This window comes from Atta cephalotes (genome assembly GCF_000143395.1).
Source record: "Atta cephalotes unplaced genomic scaffold scaffold00004, whole genome shotgun sequence".
Taxonomy (NCBI): domain Eukaryota; kingdom Metazoa; phylum Arthropoda; class Insecta; order Hymenoptera; family Formicidae; genus Atta; species Atta cephalotes.
In genome coordinates this window covers 7872273-7890771 of record NW_012130068.1, presented here as the reverse complement: position 1 = coordinate 7890771, position 18499 = coordinate 7872273, and the positions used below count along the sequence as shown (strand labels likewise).

The following is an 18499-nucleotide window of genomic DNA, read 5'->3' as shown; positions in this document are numbered from 1 at the left end:
CATCGCTCTTATCAGCAAAGTGTATCGAGATGGTCTGCATTTGATCGAAAAAAGCCTCGAATTTTTTAATACACTCTTGATGATTCCGTCGATAACATAACGATCAATCGTTTGAATCAACTTACTGCTCGCTAAATCAGAGGTCGATGTTATCGCCCAGCTTTCATCTTTCGTGCGGTTCGTGCGTAATAATTTTTACGGTCACGAACTGATTCTTTTGCGAAGTGTCTAATTACTTTGAAATTGAGAATCATCGAAAGCTTATTAGAAATATGATTAATCGTATCCGACCTCGTCTCGTAACCTTCGATGTGACTGGTACATTGCTGATGACCAAACTTGAAGAAAACTACATCAAAATCGGCTCCCAGCACGGTTTACTAATCGAACCAAGAAAATTGGCGCGAAGTTTCAAGAACAATTTTGCTCAGCTTAGCAAGGAGCATCCTATATACGGCAAGCACACCGGATTGGGATGGAAAAACTGGTGGAGAATGATCGTACATAATGTGTTTAAAGAGCAGCATGCCTCTGTGTCGACAGACACGTTAGATAAGGTAATATTAATGATAATAATTTATTGTAACATTCCTTTTTTCTCTATCATTACAATTATTTGATTATGTATTCTTTTATGAAATCTGAAGATGGCTCAAACTAGCAGCCGATGTTATGATTATTGTTTCAATTTTAATTTAATTGCAGTCGATTTTTATTTCTTAACTTTTTAAATTTGTTATTTGTACGAATTTTATAACAGACTCTTACATTCTATTTTATTTTTATTGTTAATTTGGCATCAAAAGTCTTTTATCGATTAATTTATTTTTATTTCAGATAGCTGCTCTTTTAAATTTATTTATTCGTAGCCATTTGACGGCATTTTATTGTTATAATGACTTGTGTGTGTTTAACTTTTACTCAATCATTGCAAATCATTTAATAATAAAGCTAAAACTCCAATATTGAAAACAATTTTCTTTTAATTAGTTTTTTCTTTCTATTCTACTTATTTTCTATTAATTGATTCTATTATTTTGTTATTGAATTATTATATGCAAAAATTGATTTCATTTTTTGATTTCATTTATCATTTTCTTTTCTAGATCGCTGACAGTCTCATAAGCTGCTATAGTACTAGTAAATGTTGGTACAAATATCCTGGTACCGTTGATTTACTTGACTCCTTGCAGAAGAAGAATATCGTTTTAGGAGTAATTTCGAATTTTGATCAACGATTGGAATCAATTCTCGAAGATATTCGAATTCGTCAATATTTTACTTTTGTTTTGACCTCGTATGATTTCGGAAAGGAGAAACCAAGCTTGTCAATATTTGAGGAAGCACTAAGATTGATGCAATATCATAGTGAAAAAGAAATATTACCTCAAGAAGCGATGCATATCGGCGATAAATTAGATAATGATTATTTTGGAGCAAAAAGCGCCGGATGGAATGCTTTATTAATAAAGCATGATAATAAGCTTGATGCGAGTAAAGTGCCAAGGGAAGATGTTTTTAAAAATTTGAAAGAGCTTCAAAGACACTTTGATTGATAGTGTGCTTAGATCAAATTGTATGATACAGTAATACTTAATTATTCAATAATTATTTTTGGTTTATTTAGTAATATATATGTATGTACATATATTACTTAATAAAATAATTATATATAAATAATAACAATAATTTTTATGTAAAATAACTAAAATATACCAAAGATAGTAAAGAATAATCTGATAAGAAAAAATAAATATGCAAATTCATTAATTTATACGTATTGAATATTTTTTTATATTTTTTACATTTATGTATTTATGTACTTGTGTTTTAATTTTAATTTTTTTTATTATATCATATATATTATATGTATATTATATGTATATTTCGAAATATTTAATATATCTCTTAGTATACACGATTGAGTCATTTTACTTGAGTGTCTTACATTTCTTCTTTTTTAACTAGAGTAATCAGTCATAACATACATCAAATAATCAATTATAATATTTACATGCAATTTTTTTTAATATACAAGTTTGTAAATACTTTCTAAAGATGTTAAAGTAATGTATATATAAGAATCATATTTAATAATTCTTATATATACATTTATTAAAATGATGAAAATTAACTAGAACACGAATGATTCATCATGCGTAAAAGAAAATCATCATGTGTTTTACACAAATATATAGGTATTATAAATTGTAATGTACTTTCTATTATAAGTTTATCAAAAAGAATTTATTGTGAATATATTTATAGACATTAAGAAAGAGCACATTTATATTTATTAAATATATAAATTAAGATAGATATTAAAGGAATATTTACGCTATAATAAAATTTTATAAATTATGCATTACTTTTTACAGAAATCAAAATTCTAATTCCTTATTCATGTATCAAAAATTGAAATTCATTAAAAGAGTAAAATAGAAAATGATAAAAAATCTATAAATTATAATTTAAAATCTTATAAATGTAAATATCAAGAGTACTGATCACACTCTATATGTATATACCGATATGGAGACGGAAACTGTTAGAACACGGTCAAGATTCATAGATATTTAAATGCAATGCGTATAATCGGAGTGTATACAATCGGTGCAGATTCGCGTGTCGAGAAACTGCCTACTCGAGGCATTTAAGTGTGTTGTGAGCATATATACATCGACACGATCCGACGTTTGCGTAGGCGGACTGTGAGAATTACTGAGAACAGGCGTAGGAGATCGGGAATTGGGAAGGGGCGATGCGAGAAGAGAGCAGGAGAGAGCCGGGAAGTAGACGCGTGCAAGCGGCGTGCCGTTACACTCGTTGGTGATCCACGGCGAAGCCCGCTCGCGTGTCGTCTGGCGTCGTCCAGCATCTGATCTATGGAAGGTTAATGAGAGATGTACGATCGATAACGATCGTTCGGCGGTGATCTTCGTCGATGGACGCGTTGCCTAACCTCAAAAACATCCCTAATACGTCGGTCGCTTTCGTGAATAGCGAGAGGAGTCTCGCCGAGTGTTCGGACAGAAATTTTCTTACCTCACGGGGATAAAATGAAAGGGATTGGGATATGGAGCCTGCTGTCGCTCGTGGGAAGCTGCGTCGTTCTGGCCGATCCCGAGGCCGATCCTTCGGAAGAACTGTTCAGTCGGCTGCAGCTGCCAAAAAATCGCAATGAGGACAAGTGTTATGATGAGAACGGCAGGCCGCAGGTTCGTTTCGATTGTTTATGTTATTTAATGCACATTGAATTTAAAAAAAATGAAGAATCTATATAGTCTTCATTATTGTAGAAATAATTTTCAAAAAAGAAGAATGTTATAGATAAGTTATTTCATTTAATAAAATTGTAACGCAAATAAACAATGTATTTGTTAGAAAAATTTTGCTTTTATTTTTTTTTTTTCATTAAAATGCACCTAGAAGATGCGCATTTTTTTCTATTTAATATATCTCAATATATTTTGTTTATATTTTTATTTTTTATATAAATAATGAAATTTTATGTAAATAATGAAAAATCTTGTTTTATATTTTTTAACATCATTCTTAATTATTATGTCAACTTTATGTAATGTTATTACGTTCGTTTTTTGATATGCTTATTGTTTTAGAATTAACAATTAAGAATTGTTTTAAGTATTATTAACATTTTTATGTGACACATTTTATTTCTTCAAATAAAACCTATATAAATATCATTTTTGAATACCTAAATGTGTCCAACTTTTCGCATCTTTAATTAAATCAGTACAATTTGGTAGCTCCGTATTTCGGGAGGATGTTAAGGTTATCATGGGGTTATTCCCCAGTTGCTTGAACCCGCAGATAAATTGTGTGGACCACGATATAAATGGACAAGATATCATTCGCGAAGTCCGCGAGATACAGCTTCTATATTAGAAATAGATTCCTTTCCTATTTAGATCGCGATTATGAGTTGAGAATATTACATTCATTAAATTTCATTAAATTTCTTATATATTTATATAGATTTCTTATATATTTAATATTTATATAGATTTATATAATATGTAATTTATGTATATTTATATAATATATAATATATAATTGTATATTTAAAAATAATATATTTAATATATATATATATGATGAAACAGTACATTATTTTAATTTAATTAATCTTTGAAATAAATTTGATCTACACGTTATATCTGTAAAATAAAGGAGACTGTTTATAATAAATGTATCCTTCTGTTGAACATGTTAATATAATATAATAAAAAATTTTGTTATTCAAAAATATTTATAACGCAAAATATATTACTATCTAATTTTAATTTTAATTTAATTTTAAATAGTAATAAATTTTAAATAGTAATAAATTTCTCTCAAAGTTATATAAAAAAATATAAAATAATACAACATATCGTAAAGAATTTATTATTTATTAGAATTTAACGGAATATAACGTAATATGTAACGTATATAACGTAAATAACTGTAGAACAATATTTTTTAAAAGCAAATTAATAAATAATATTACGTTAAAACATTTTTTTATTTTATTTAATTTTAATGTGACATTTACTTAATTTATTTTTTAATTATCTACAATAAAAATATGCAATATTTAGCGTCCTATCTGTTGGCGTGTTTTAGAGATGTATACCGCCGTTTGAAAATGCAGCTTTCAACGTGCTAATAGAGGCGACAAACACATGCGGCGAGGATCGTCCAATCGAATTCTGTAAGCAGACAGGCGTGCAAAAGAAGTCATGCGAAATTTGCCGACGCGGCGACCACTCGGCCTCCTTCCTTACTGATCACGACAATAATGACAATGCTACCTGGTGGCAATCGGACACTATGTACGAGGAATATCCCAACCAGGTCAATCTCACCCTCCCTCTAGGTGCGTTTTTATCGCAATATCTGGGACACCCTGTAAAAGATGTCTCTAAGTCTCTTCTCTTATGAGAGACATTCAGTTTCTAGTTTATATTTTCTCTCTTTTTTTCTACGTCTCTCTTTCACTCTCTCATTCATACACATACTCTCTTTTTCTTTCATCCTACTTCCTTATCTATGAGGATGTATGCGCGATGAGATAAGTCATAACAGTGTATAGAGGATGATGAAGAAATCACAGAAGAGCTCTCATGAGTTTTAAAAGCGAATTTATTATTATGAATTTATTCTCGTTTCTAATTGATTTAAAATCTAGTTTGGAAAATATTGTTATAATAAAATTCTTAGTTAAAATATTTTAATTTAGGAATTTTTATTATAATGATTTAGATATTTTAAGCAGTTATACTAGATGGATCGCCTTATCTACATATGTGCGCAAAGGATGCACAATAAATTAAATTCAATTCAATTAACAGCTTAGTTATTGAAGTATTCCTGAATAAAAATGACAGATAATACATTTCGATTAACTTTTAGAGCGCAAGAATCGATTTTTTTAAATCTTATATTATCTTATATAATCTTATTTTTAATTAATAAGATTTGTTATGATTCATTATTTTTTTTGTTTTAAAATATGATACTTTCAGTATCACTACAGTGATATAAAGATTAATTTTTTATTTGCTATTTATATATTTTTAGATTATTTTATTTATTTTAGATTATTTTATTATATATATATAATTATGTATATATATAATTATCTACATATCTTATTTTCATTTTATTTTTTCATACCTCTATTCTTATCATATTTACTATGTTATTGCTCTATTATACTGATGAAACTCGTTATTTATTGTTGTGCAATTTTCGCTATAAAACTCTTATCAAAATCTAGGCGTATAAAGCCTCAGCAGCTTCTGCTTTTTGGGGTGCTGCTCGTGTTTCTTGTCTATAAACTTATGTTCAGTGGCACATCAATAAAGTTTTTTATTATTATTATTATTATTATTATTATTATTATTATATTATACTTTTTATTTATGTTTTATAATATTCTGATTTTTAAATTAGGAAAGACATTTGACATAACATACGTCAGAGTACTGTTCGAGTCGCCTCGGCCGGAAAGCTGGGGTATCTATAAGCGGAAAAATGAGAAGTCGCCGTGGGAGGCTTATCAATTTTATTCAGCGACGTGCCGGGACACATACGACCTGCCCGAATCAAAAGAGACCATTCGCGGTGACGACACTCGCGTACTATGCACCTCGGAATTCTCCGACATCTCTCCACTCACTAAAGGCACTGTCGCCTTTTCGACCTTGGAGGGCCGACCTTCCGCCTATTATTTTGAAACCAACACTGAACTTCAGGCAATTATATAATTAAAAACAATATATTCTTTGTATATAACATTCTTATAACTTTAATTCTATTTGTAATATACAGTAAAAATTTATATTTTACATTAAAATTATTTTGATTTAATAATTATTTTGATTCATTAACGAGATCAGGGAATTGTTATAATCAGCCATAAAAAATTAGAATGGTTGATTAAAGAATATGTTAATAATTTAACTTAAAGTAAGAAATTTAAAGAAATAATTTGAAAGAATGAAACTTCTTTAATTATAAAATTAAAAGTTTTTCGTAGTTCGTTTATGTTTATCATATTGTTTAACGAATTTAAGAGACGCGATTTATTTTATAGGAATGGGTGCAAGCATCAGATTTGAAAATTACTCTAGACAGATTGAACACGTTCGGCGATGAGGTTTTCGGCGACGCGCAAGTGCTGAAATCTTATTATTATGCGATAGCTGATATAGCAGTCGGTGCGAGATGCGCTTGCAATGGTCACGCCGGAGAATGCGTGAACAGCACCAGTGTCGATGGCAAAACTCGCAGAGTCTGCCGGTAATAAGTCCTATCTCTTAGCAATTTTTTATATATATATGTACATATGCAATTATACTTTGATATTTGATATCTATCTTCTTGATGTTTATCTTCTTTTTCTCTTTTCTCATTGCTTTCAAAGTTTCTATGTATGAAAATTTTTTAGAACTATAATTATACTTCTATCGCGGGCAAGTGAGAGTAAATAAAAATTATCACTGCGCAATAATTGGGTCAAATTAGCAAGTAATTTGTATTAATTTTCTTACGTTGATATTACATCTTTGTACGTTTCAGTTTTATTCGAACACAGTTGCGATTATGATTGTATTTTGCTGAAGATAGTTTGAAATAAGTCGAAACATATGAAAGATTGTAAATATTCAATATAAGAAAATTAATATAAGTTACTTGTTAATTTGGCGTATCAATTACTGCGCAGTAATAATTTTATTTATTCTCACTTGTCCATAATACAAGTATAATTATGATTTTGAAATTCGAGAATTCATTCAAATTTTAATATTGAAAATTTTTGGTATCATATGTCAAAATATTTTTTTGCATCACATACATATTTAATAGTATATAGATTATGTTAAGAATATAAATTCTGGATTTATACTTCTTGAAATATTAGGATATGAATAAAGGTAGATTAAGTGCTCGTTTATTAGTAATGCTTGCGATCGTCTTTATAAGTTTTGGCGGAACTGATACTGCTCTCTGCATATATCCAGAGACATACAATATACTTAATGAACGCAAATTAAATTGGAACATTTAAACATAATATTAGATTATGATAAAACATTTTATTTCCAATAAACTAATATTTTAAAAAATAAAATAAAATTAGGATCTTTAAACTACTAAATATAGTGATTCTTGTAATTTTATTGTCATCTTTGACAAAATTGTAAGCAATATTACAATATACCTAATTAGAAAACTAAATTTATTCGCAGATGCGAGCACAACACCGCTGGTCCAGACTGCAACGAGTGCCTGCCTTTTTACAATAACGCTCCTTGGGGCCGTGCCACAACTACTGATGCACACGAATGCAAACGTAAGTATTCAATAAATATCGGATGCATATTTTAATACAGTTTTAAGAGCAATGTGCAACAAATTTTGCACATCACACACAATTTCTTAATGAATCTGGAAAAATTGGTATTTAATATCAAAATGAATATAAACAGCATGGAAAATCAATGATTTCATTAATTTAAATTGTAGCAAATTGTAGGAGAGAATTTAAAATACATAAAGCAAAAGTTTAGATATTATTGAGTTAAATAAATAACGAAAAGAAAGATTATTTTTAAGAATTATTTTTAAATTCTTTGCTATAATTTTAATTATTATTCTGTTCTTGATTGTTTTTATTTTTAGTTCCGTATAATTATCCAAATAATATTTTAATTAAAAGGTTACTGTGTTAATTTAATCTAAATCAATTTAAAAAAGGAATAAAATCAAATTAGAGTTGTGTAGGAAGAAGATAATAGAATGTAAGTGTGTTAAACTGTGCTGGCCCTTGTATTTCTATATCTTTGTTGCAAAATGTTGATGGATATATAATGTGTTACGCGTAATGAAATCAATTAAATTATCAAAATTATCAAAATTGATTACATGTAAAAAAAAGATTTTTTATTTTTAGTTTAATGTTTAAGAATTTTATTTGCAATAACAAATAACTCGCTTTACTGAAATAACTGCACGAGAAACTACATTATGGACTTGGTTTTTCTCTGTATAATGCTGTCCGTATCGAATGAGAAACATGCTGCGCATTGCAAAGACCATAAGCGACTGCACCTTCGCCAGTATTACCTGATACCAGCTTTACCTTTTACGTTCATCTACCGCTCTCTTGAGTGGGGATGCACGACTTGTGGTGACGAAGGTACACGGCCGTTCAATGCACTTTTGTCTGCATTCGGTGTACCAAGATAAAGATTATAACTGTTCACTAATCAAAATCCTCGAAATCCCTAATAAAAGACATAATAAAAAATAGATTTTCGAAAAATATCTAGAGATCAATCCAAGGAAGTGTATTCTAAATTGTAATCACATGAAATATAAGTGACAGTGATTTAAGATGTATAACAGTTGAAGTAACAATTCGAGTTAGACTCGAGTGCAATTAAATATATAAGTATATGATTAAACAATTGTAATTATTAAATTATAGTAATAAGCAGCAATAAAATAAATTATAATGCATCGAGCTTTGTGAATATTCTTATCGGAAAAATGAAATTGATCACGTTGTTAATAGCAGATTGCATATTGCTGTGCACGCCACGGAATGAAATACGCCCTCGATATTCAGGATCCAGTAATTAATTATTTATAATATATCATTTGTATAAAATTATTTGTAATTGCATTATGTAAATTTTTAAATGAACATTTATAAAAAAATGAACATTTTAAATAAAATTTTTATTGATATCTTTGTAAATTTTTCAACTTTGAACTTCAATATTAAATTATTATTTAAAATTATAATTATTAAATAAATATAATTAAAAATAATTAATATTATTAGATAATTAAATCATTATTTGTTGATACATCTCATTCTTAACATTCATAACATTCTTCCTGCATTATTCTTTTTCATTCTAATATAATAAATTTTAATATTTAATATTTAATATTTAAATATAGCAATAATATTCTTGTAAGAAGCAGAACATATTTAGGTTCCATTTTCCATTTTATCTGGTAACTTGTAATTGGGCTTAACTTGATATTTTATCCAATAGGCTTCGTCTATAATGTCATGGATGAAGCCCATGGATGAAACATCAGATTAACCACAAATTAATCAGATAATGAAAAACTGGATCTCGATGTTTCCTTTTTTCCCGTAATTAAAAATTTTGCAATTATTAATCTATTAATTCGACTACTTATTAATTCTTGTAGCTTGCAACTGCAACGGGTACTCGGACAGATGTTATTTCGACAAGGAATTGTATAAGCTAACGGGTCATGGAGGTCATTGCTTAGATTGTCGAGCAAATCGCGATGGTGCCAATTGCGAGCGGTGTCGCGAAAACTATTATCAACGGCCTGAGGATAATTATTGCGTTGCGTGCAACTGTAACGAAATTGGTAATAATGCTACAATAATATTAAATAATACAAATTATGATAATTGATATTCGATAAAATTATAAATTAATTTTATTATAATTTTCTCTATATATAAATACTACTATCAAATAAATGAATAAATAAATAAATAAATGAATATAAGATAATAAATAAAAGTATAATAAATTATACTTTTAATACAGGTTCGAGAAGCTTGCAGTGTAATAGCGAGGGTAAATGCCAATGTAAACCTGGTGTAACAGGGGATAAATGCAATCGTTGTGCAGCCAACTTTTATAATTTCGGTTCGCAGGGCTGTACTTCATGCGAGTGTAGCTTAGCAGGATCGGCGAATAATGTTCCCAACTGCGATACTATCACAGGAGTTTGCGTCTGTAAGGAAAACGTCGAGGGAAAACGCTGCAGAGAGTTAGTTCTGCTATGTTATTCAACCAAATCTTTGGAAAAGAATATTAAATTAATTAATTTGCACTTTAATATATATTGATTCTTGATATGTTTTAATCGTTTTAAATGAGGAATTTACGGTTTTTTGATCTTTTAGTTTATATTATCATCATTGAAAAATAGTTGAAGTATTATCTGTGCCAGATTATATAGGACTTCTTTCGTATTATGTCTTAACAACGATTTCAATAACGATTCTTCGATCAATTTGGAATCAATTTTCTATTATCTTCTGTGAATCTAATTTTTTAAATTAGTCTCTGTTGACTTTGTTTTACTCCTCGAAAGTCGAAATTAACGCGAATGCCGAAATTGATTAGGTGTCGTCCAGGATTCTTCAATCTGGCAGTAGATAACGAGTTTGGCTGTACTCCCTGTTTCTGTTACGGCCATTCCTCAGTCTGTCGACCGGCAACTGGTTATTCGAAGTTGTTCATCGAGAGTATGTTTGTGCGAGGAAACGAACGTTGGTCCGCATCTGTAGCCGGTAATCCGATTCCATTGCATTACGATGCACTGACGCAGACGATCTCAGCTACTGCGCTCGACCGTGACAATGTGTATTTTCTCGCGCCCGATAAATTTCTGGGAGACCAGCGAGCGTCATATAATCAGCACATATCGTTCATATTGAGGATAGGGGAAGCTGGACCAGCTCCTACAGCGCGCGATGTAATTTTAGAAGGTGGTAACGGCGAGCAGATCACACAGCCGATCTTTGGCCAGAACAACCGTTTACCGACTGTTACGGTAAGTGTTTTTATTTTTACTATATTTTCTCGTATTACATTAATGTGATCATCTTTGTAGCCTCAAGAATACAAGTTTAAATTGCATGAGCACGTTAATTATGGTTGGCAACCACGATTATCTTCTCGTGCCTTCATGTCAATTCTGTCAAACTTGACCGCCATAAAAATTCGTGGAACTTATACTCATCAAGGTCGAGGATTTTTGGACGATGTGAAATTAGAGACGGCTCATCGCGGCGCAGCTGGCGAGTCAGCCGATTGGGTGGAACATTGCCAGTGTCCTCACGGCTACGTCGGTCAGTTTTGCGAGTCGTGCGCGCCCGGATTCCACCACGATCCTCCCAATGGCGGTCCCTTTGCTCTTTGTGTTCCTTGCAATTGTAATGGACACGCTGATATTTGCGAGGCGGAGACTGGTAATTGGATTTTATTATATCATAGGCTTAAAAAAAAGAATAAATCAAATTGAATTGCAGAAGAAAAATTATTTTATTTAATCTTAAAAAAAAATCGGATTTATTCATTGTTGCGTTTTTGTCGAATTATATTTGTTTAATAAATTTTATGATTTTTATGATTATATTTGTTTAATAAATTTTATGATTTTTTCGAGTATATTGCAATTCTTACTTGTTCTGATCTAATAATTTCTGAAAAAGTGATAAATTCTTATAAATATATAGATATTTTGAAGTGTCTTTTGAAATTTTTAATAATACTTTAAATATATTTTTTTCTATATTTTAGGGCAATGTATCTGTCAGCATAATACTGCAGGAAGCAATTGCGAGTTATGTAGTAGAGGATACTATGGTTATCCATTGAAAGGAACCCCGGACGATTGCAAACCGTGTCCTTGTCCCGATAATGGACCTTGCATTCTTCTGGGCAACAATCCAGATCCCATCTGCTCCGAATGTCCTATTGGCAGGACTGGTAAACATATACATAGTTTTTATAAACACATTTTCTAAGTACTTAAACATACTAGTACTTTAACATTTCAAATAATTAAAAAAGAAACATTTAATTAATTAATACATTTTATTTTCCTTCTTTCTTTTTTAATTTATTAAAAATTATATGAAATGTTCTTGTACAGGACCTAGATGTGAAACGTGTTCCGATGGTTACTATGGAAATCCTGAAAAAGGTCTCGCTTGCCGTCCTTGCGATTGCAACAACAATATCGATTTAAATGCAGTTAGAAATTGTAATCACGAAACAGGAGAATGTCTCAAATGTGTTAATAATACAGCGGGCTTTCATTGTGAGGAATGTCTAGCTGGTAAATATAAATTAAAAATTATTTTATAATCTATTATATAATATTTCTTTCACATAATTTCTGTAATATGTAATATATATTTAATTATGTTTTATATATTAGGATATTATGGAGACGCGCTATCAGATCGCAAAGAAGATGGATGTAAGTTATGTCAGTGTTATCCACCGGGGACTTTGGAACTTGATGATGGAAGAGTTGCACCTTGCGACCAATTAACAGGACATTGTGCCTGCAAACCGCACGTCATAGGTCGCAATTGTGACAAGTGCGAGGAAGGCTATTATCATATTGCGAGTGGAGAGGTAAAATCTCTTAATTAAAATAAAAACAGTCAACTTTAATATAATAATAACTAATATAATAAATTTGTAAAATTACTTATCAAGTAATATGTTAATTTAATTAATTTGTTTGTCTCATAAAAAATTTATATCTTTGTATTGCAGGGTTGCATACCTTGTAATTGCGATCTTGAAGGTTCTTACAATCGTACTTGTGACCCAATAACAGGACAATGTCAGTGTCGACTTGGAGTAACGGGTCAACGTTGCGATGCCTGTGAATCCTATCAATATGGATTCAGTCGCGAAGGCTGCAAACATTGCGATTGCGACAGTATTGGATCGCAAGATTTGCAATGTGACGCAAACGGACAATGTCCTGTAAGTGCCTATACCTACATAAAATTAAATATAATAGTTAATAAATAAATTGCAACAAAATGAGTGTGATCACATTAAATTTTTAAAATTATATTTTAAATAAAAAATGATTATTCCTTATACATATTAAACCAATCATGAACTTATATAAAAATTTTATATATTTTTTATTTTTTTGGATTTTTATTTTTAGATAATAAATTTACTTCTTTGTATTTTTTGCTTAATATTTTTGATCATTATTGGCAGTGCTTGACGAACGTTGAAGGCAGACGATGTGATCGCTGCAAAGAGAACAAGCATAATCGCCAGCATGGCTGTGTTGACTGTCCCGATTGTTACAATCTTGTACAGTCAGCAGTCAATGATCACCGACAACGTTTAGCTGAGCTTGAAGACACTCTTTATAAGATCAACAGCAGTCCCACTGTCATCAAGAACTCGGATTTCGAGAAAGAGCTCAAGAATGTTCAAGATAGAGTAAAAACGTTATTGACTACCGCCAAGCAAGGATCTGGCAGTAAATATCATTATTATTATTATTATTATTATTATTATTATTATTATTATTATTATTATTATTATTATCGTTATCTAAATCTTATTTATTTAAATTGAGAATTATATAATAGTAATAATTATAGTTAAAAAGTCATTGAAGTTAAATAATGAAGCTTTAAAACTTATTATCTTTAATACTATATATTACAATGAAAACTATAAACAACTGATATTGTGATTTCGTTTATAATATTATTGTAAAAGTAAAAGCTGATATCCCATTTAGGTGAGAATAAAACATTGGTAGAACAGCTAGACGAGCTGCGTGAGCAATTAAATAAGATTGACAAAATCTATCAAACCGTGGACGTTACAGCAAATGATGCACGCGATATAACTGAAGAAGGTTTAATCAGTATTGATGAAGCAGAGAAAGTCTTGGATAAAATTTACGAGCAGTTAACGGTAAATAAAAATTTGCTTCTTTATAATTTCGAATTTTGACTATACATCCAAAAAATTATTTAGGAATATAATTTGACAATATAATACTTATTAACATATATACTTATTAACATATATAAGTTGCAAAATTTCTTTCATCTCCCTTGTCCTTATTTCGCGAAAAATTTGATTGCAATTTTATGAATAATTTTTATTCTAAGTTATTAAGTTACAGTTTTATAATTTTACAATGAATGGCAGGAGGCAGAAGATTACTTGGGTACAGATGGAGCAAGTGCTTTAAGTTCAGCGAAATTGCGTGCTGAACAAGTCGGCCAGCAAAATCAACAAATGACATCGATTGCACAAGAAGCGCGTGTAGTTGCTGAAATGTATGTATTGTACATTGTAAATATGAGTAAATTTTTAACTTATTTTATGAATAAAAAAAGTTTCTAGAAAATTAATTCAAATTTCCAATTTTTGTTATTTGTATTAATAACAATAAACTAATTCTCTATTTTAAAGATCTCTTTAAAAATAAAAAATAAAGAATTATTTATAAATTATTATTAAAAGGCTTTTTTTGATTGATCTAGTTTTATTAAGAAATTTTCGATGATTATATATTATTATATGATATTATTATTCAATATTGGAATTCTATTTTTCTAGAAATACGAATGAAGCCAAGAAGCTTTACATGTTAGCAGAGCAGGCACGAAACACGACAATGGATGCTTATAATCTCGCAAAGCAAACAATATCGAAATATTCCAATATAACGTGAGTGATATTTCTTTTTTTTCTTTAATTTTATTTAATATTTGCAATCTTTTTTATAATCACTATATCTAGAATATAAAAAAATTCTGCGCAGGGATGAACTAAGGAATCTGGAGAACAAACTAGCGCAATTGGATGATCGTATGGATGAAGTGAAGAATCTCACTGCCATAGCAGCTACTAAATCCTCAACTGTTTCTCAAGAAGCATTAGATTTGTTGATCCTCGATTTAACGCTTCCTGCAGTCGATATCGAGCAATTGCGACAGCAAATAGAAAGCATTAGCAGTGAGGTAATTACAAAATATTATAAATAAATATACAGATGAAAAAATTATAATATATAAATTTAAATAAAAAGATACTAATTAGTCTAAAAATAATAATAATAAAGGCTAGTATTAGTACAAACAGTAATAAAGGCTAGTATTAATACAAAATGTAAATAATCTATGTTTTATGAAATAGAGCTTGCAGATAAAAGAGCAGGCACAACTTTCATTGGAGCAAAACGAGAATTTTATCAAAGAAATGACTGAAAAAATTAAAAAGAGCGAAGAACTTTTAGAAAGAGCTCAAGATCAACAAGCTGCAACTGCTGAACTATTAGCTGAATTAGATGAAGCTAACGAGACGGCAAATGACGCTGTTAAACGTGGCGATCAGACACTGAAAGAAGCTCAGGAAACTTTAAAAAAATTAGGAGGTAAGTTTAAAAAAAACTCTAGAAATGTTTCGTTCTACAAAATTAGAAAAATGAGAAAATTCACAAATTTATTCTTAAAATATTTTTTGAGAAACATTTTTTATTATAATTTTTGTATTAGAATTTGATGCTGAAGTGCAACGTGAACGTATTAAGGCTCAGAGTGCTTTGAAGGACATCCAGAAAATTGAAGAATTGATCAACAATGCTAATATGCAAGCTATAGAAACGGAGAGAGTGCTAAATGGATCGGAAGGCAACGCTAAAAGTGCACGCGAAATTGCACAAAACGCTCAGGTATAATTATTTAAATTATTATATATAAAAATATTAAATTATATAGTAAATTTATTATTGCATTTTTTTAAATTAAAATTATTATAACTTTTATCTTTTAGTTTTATTTTTTTATATGTTCATTAATATTTATTTTTATATATTTATTATCTATTATATATTTATTATCTATTATATGAATTATTATATTATATGAATTATATATGAATTATTTTTTTATCTTATACATATATTATTATAATATTTATATCATAACATTTTATTTATTATTACAGACTTATGCGGATAGGGCGAGTACTAATGCAAACGAAATCAGAGTGGAAGCGAATAAAACTAAAATCGAAGCTTTACGGCTCGGAAACGAAGCTGAGAAGTTACATCTCCGAGTTGACACTACGGATTCGATGATCAGACTGCATGAAATTCAAATGGCTAATGACGCTAATATTACCGCCGAGGTAAGAATTTAATTAAATTAAGGGATGGAAAAGTTAAGGGATGGAAAAAAGAGTAATGGATAAAATATTGTTATGCATTAATTAATTAATCTTGGTAAAAAACCAGACCTATTTTTTTCTAATTCAATTATTTCTCAATTAAAATTAAAGCAAATATTTAAAATTCTAATTTTTAGGCAAACTATAAAGTTGGCCAAGCGAAAACCAACGTGACTTTAGCATCGCAACAAGTTGATAAAGCTTTATCCGAAGTTGCCGCAATTATTAGGGAGCTCGAGAATCTACCAGAAATCGGTGAGTTCTATTCCTCCAATCATTTGGTTTTTAAACTCCAGATTCATTTATCTCTAACATATAAAAATTTATTTCTGAGCATTGCGTTCTATAGTCATATTAAATATTAAATATATATTATTACAAAATGATTCGTATTACAAAATTCGATATTTTTTCTAATGTAAAGAATAAACTTTAATTTTGTAATTCAGACGATGCCGATTTAAATCGCTTAGAAGAACGTCTGGTTGCTGCTGAAAAAGAAATAAAAGCCGCAAACCTAGATCAGCGGATCCGTGCATTGACGGATGCGAAGAATCTACAAACGCAATGGGTTAAAAATTATGAAGATGAAGTCAGCAGACTACGAATCGAAGTGGAGAACATCGATGATATTCGAAAGGCTTTACCAACTGATTGTTATCAGCGTGTCCGTCTTGAGCCTTAAAATTTATCCTCTTACGCCTTATTCATTTTTGTGTCATTTTTTTAGAAGTATATATTATAAGCTATAAACTATATAAAACATTTTCCTATGTATCCTTAAGTTAAGACTCAAGGATTTTTAAATTTTTTTTAGATTGAGAATCTTTTTTTAGATTATTAAAACCATTTTTTTTAAAGAAAAGATATTAGTAGAATTTTAGTACATAATATTATTTGAAAATCCAGATTAATCTCTTGATTTTCCAGTAATAAATAAATTTCTTAAATAATAGGATAAAAATGACCAAGTTTTTAAAGAAATTTACTTAATAATTTTAGAACAAATATTCTTAATAATAACTTACATAGATTCTTAATAATAAAGATTTTGTGATTCAAGGATATAATTTAGAAATTATTTAATAGACTTTTGATATATTTTTTCCAAACAAATAAATTTTTATAATTTCAAATGGCAAGTTTCTTAAATAATTTATGTAATGATTAAAAAGCATTTTGCATTATTAAGTTAGGAATAAATTTTGTGCATAGATACATATGCGCACAGTGGCAATGACAAACATTTCATACCAAAGATTCTGTTGTAGTATATACATTTGGATTTATCGTCATTTATCATTCAATTTGCATTTTTGCTTTATTATATAATTGTTATAATGACTATTAATTATGTATAAATATGTATATAAATCTGTATACATCCGTAACATGTAACTGTTATGTCAATGCATGTTAATATGTTATTTGCAATGATCTAGAACTTAAGAAAACAATTATGTTAATTAGAGATGCAATGGATATCCAGTAATTATCCGATATCCGGCCGGCTAGTTTAGATATCGGATTGTAAAAAAATAATTTTCCATAATTTGGATAGAAATTATACAGATTCAAAATTTTAATTTTCAAAATATTTTATACATATATCGGACCAATCTATAAACTATATACACATTCTTTTATTATGTTTAAACGTTAATTAACATGTATAATGTAACATAATTTAAAAATTAAATTGAAATCATTTTTATGTCTTTATTCTTTATTTGTGTATTACATTTTTGTTACATATTATTTTTTAAGTATTTTGTATTTTTCATAAGAAATATGAGCATTTCTGCATTATTAGGCAATAAATAATGTTTTTATCTTCTGTATAAATATTAAATCTTTATAGCACTATATTTATATTTTACATAAAAAAATTCTCTTCATTGTAAAAAAACAATTAGATTTTCAAGTTTTTAATCTCTTTGTAAAATCCGATTATCCGACTTGACCAAACAAGATCTCCGATATCCAGTTATCTGATAGCATTATCCATTGCATATCCAGTATCCGGTTATCCGACAAATCATTATCCGTTGTATCCCTAATGTTAATTTTAGAAATGTTCTTCGGCCTTTATAAAATAGTGGAACAATGAAAAAGAGAGAGTAACGTGAATAATCAAAATAGTATAATAAAACTATTTCTGGAATAATATAGAGACAATA

At 29.1% G+C, this 18499-nt stretch overlaps 2 protein-coding genes across 2 annotated transcripts; both read left to right on the top strand.

Moving 5' to 3' along the window:
• Window positions 1–272: 272 nt before the first annotated feature.
• Window positions 273–1556, top strand: LOC105626052 (rhythmically expressed gene 2 protein-like). Its single transcript, XM_012207364.1, has 2 exons — window positions 273–557; window positions 1107–1556. Exons 1-2 carry the CDS (start codon window positions 273–275, stop codon window positions 1554–1556), a joined length of 735 nt encoding a protein of 244 aa, XP_012062754.1.
• Window positions 1557–3059: 1503 nt separating this feature from the next.
• Window positions 3060–17004, top strand: LOC105626050 (laminin subunit gamma-1). The gene is made up of 23 exons (XM_012207363.1): window positions 3060–3218; window positions 4630–4882; window positions 5962–6263; window positions 6605–6810; window positions 7761–7864; window positions 9745–9933; window positions 10119–10344; window positions 10704–11133; window positions 11194–11551; window positions 11883–12071; window positions 12238–12423; window positions 12526–12728; window positions 12873–13088; window positions 13338–13608; window positions 13876–14054; window positions 14295–14425; window positions 14709–14819; window positions 14914–15112; window positions 15288–15525; window positions 15647–15822; window positions 16098–16280; window positions 16457–16574; window positions 16769–17004. The coding sequence occupies exons 1-23, from the start codon at window positions 3060–3062 to the stop codon at window positions 17002–17004; spliced, it is 4863 nt and encodes a 1620-aa protein (XP_012062753.1).
• Window positions 17005–18499: the final 1495 nt, after the last annotated feature.

Bases quoted from the DNA above. Each gene is read 5' to 3' on its own strand.
- LOC105626052 (XM_012207364.1), top strand. From the start codon at position 273: ATGATTAATCGTATCCGACCTCGTCTCGTAACCTTCGATGTGACTGGT. The intron at 558-1,106 runs GTAATATTAATG...TTTCTTTTCTAG, and splicing joins CGACAGACACGTTAGATAAG to ATCGCTGACAGTCTCATAAG.
- LOC105626050 (XM_012207363.1), top strand. From the start codon at position 3,060: ATGAAAGGGATTGGGATATGGAGCCTGCTGTCGCTCGTGGGAAGCTGC. The intron at 6,811-7,760 runs GTAATAAGTCCT...ATTTATTCGCAG, and splicing joins AAAACTCGCAGAGTCTGCCG to ATGCGAGCACAACACCGCTG. The intron at 15,113-15,287 runs GTAATTACAAAA...TTTATGAAATAG, and splicing joins TAGAAAGCATTAGCAGTGAG to AGCTTGCAGATAAAAGAGCA.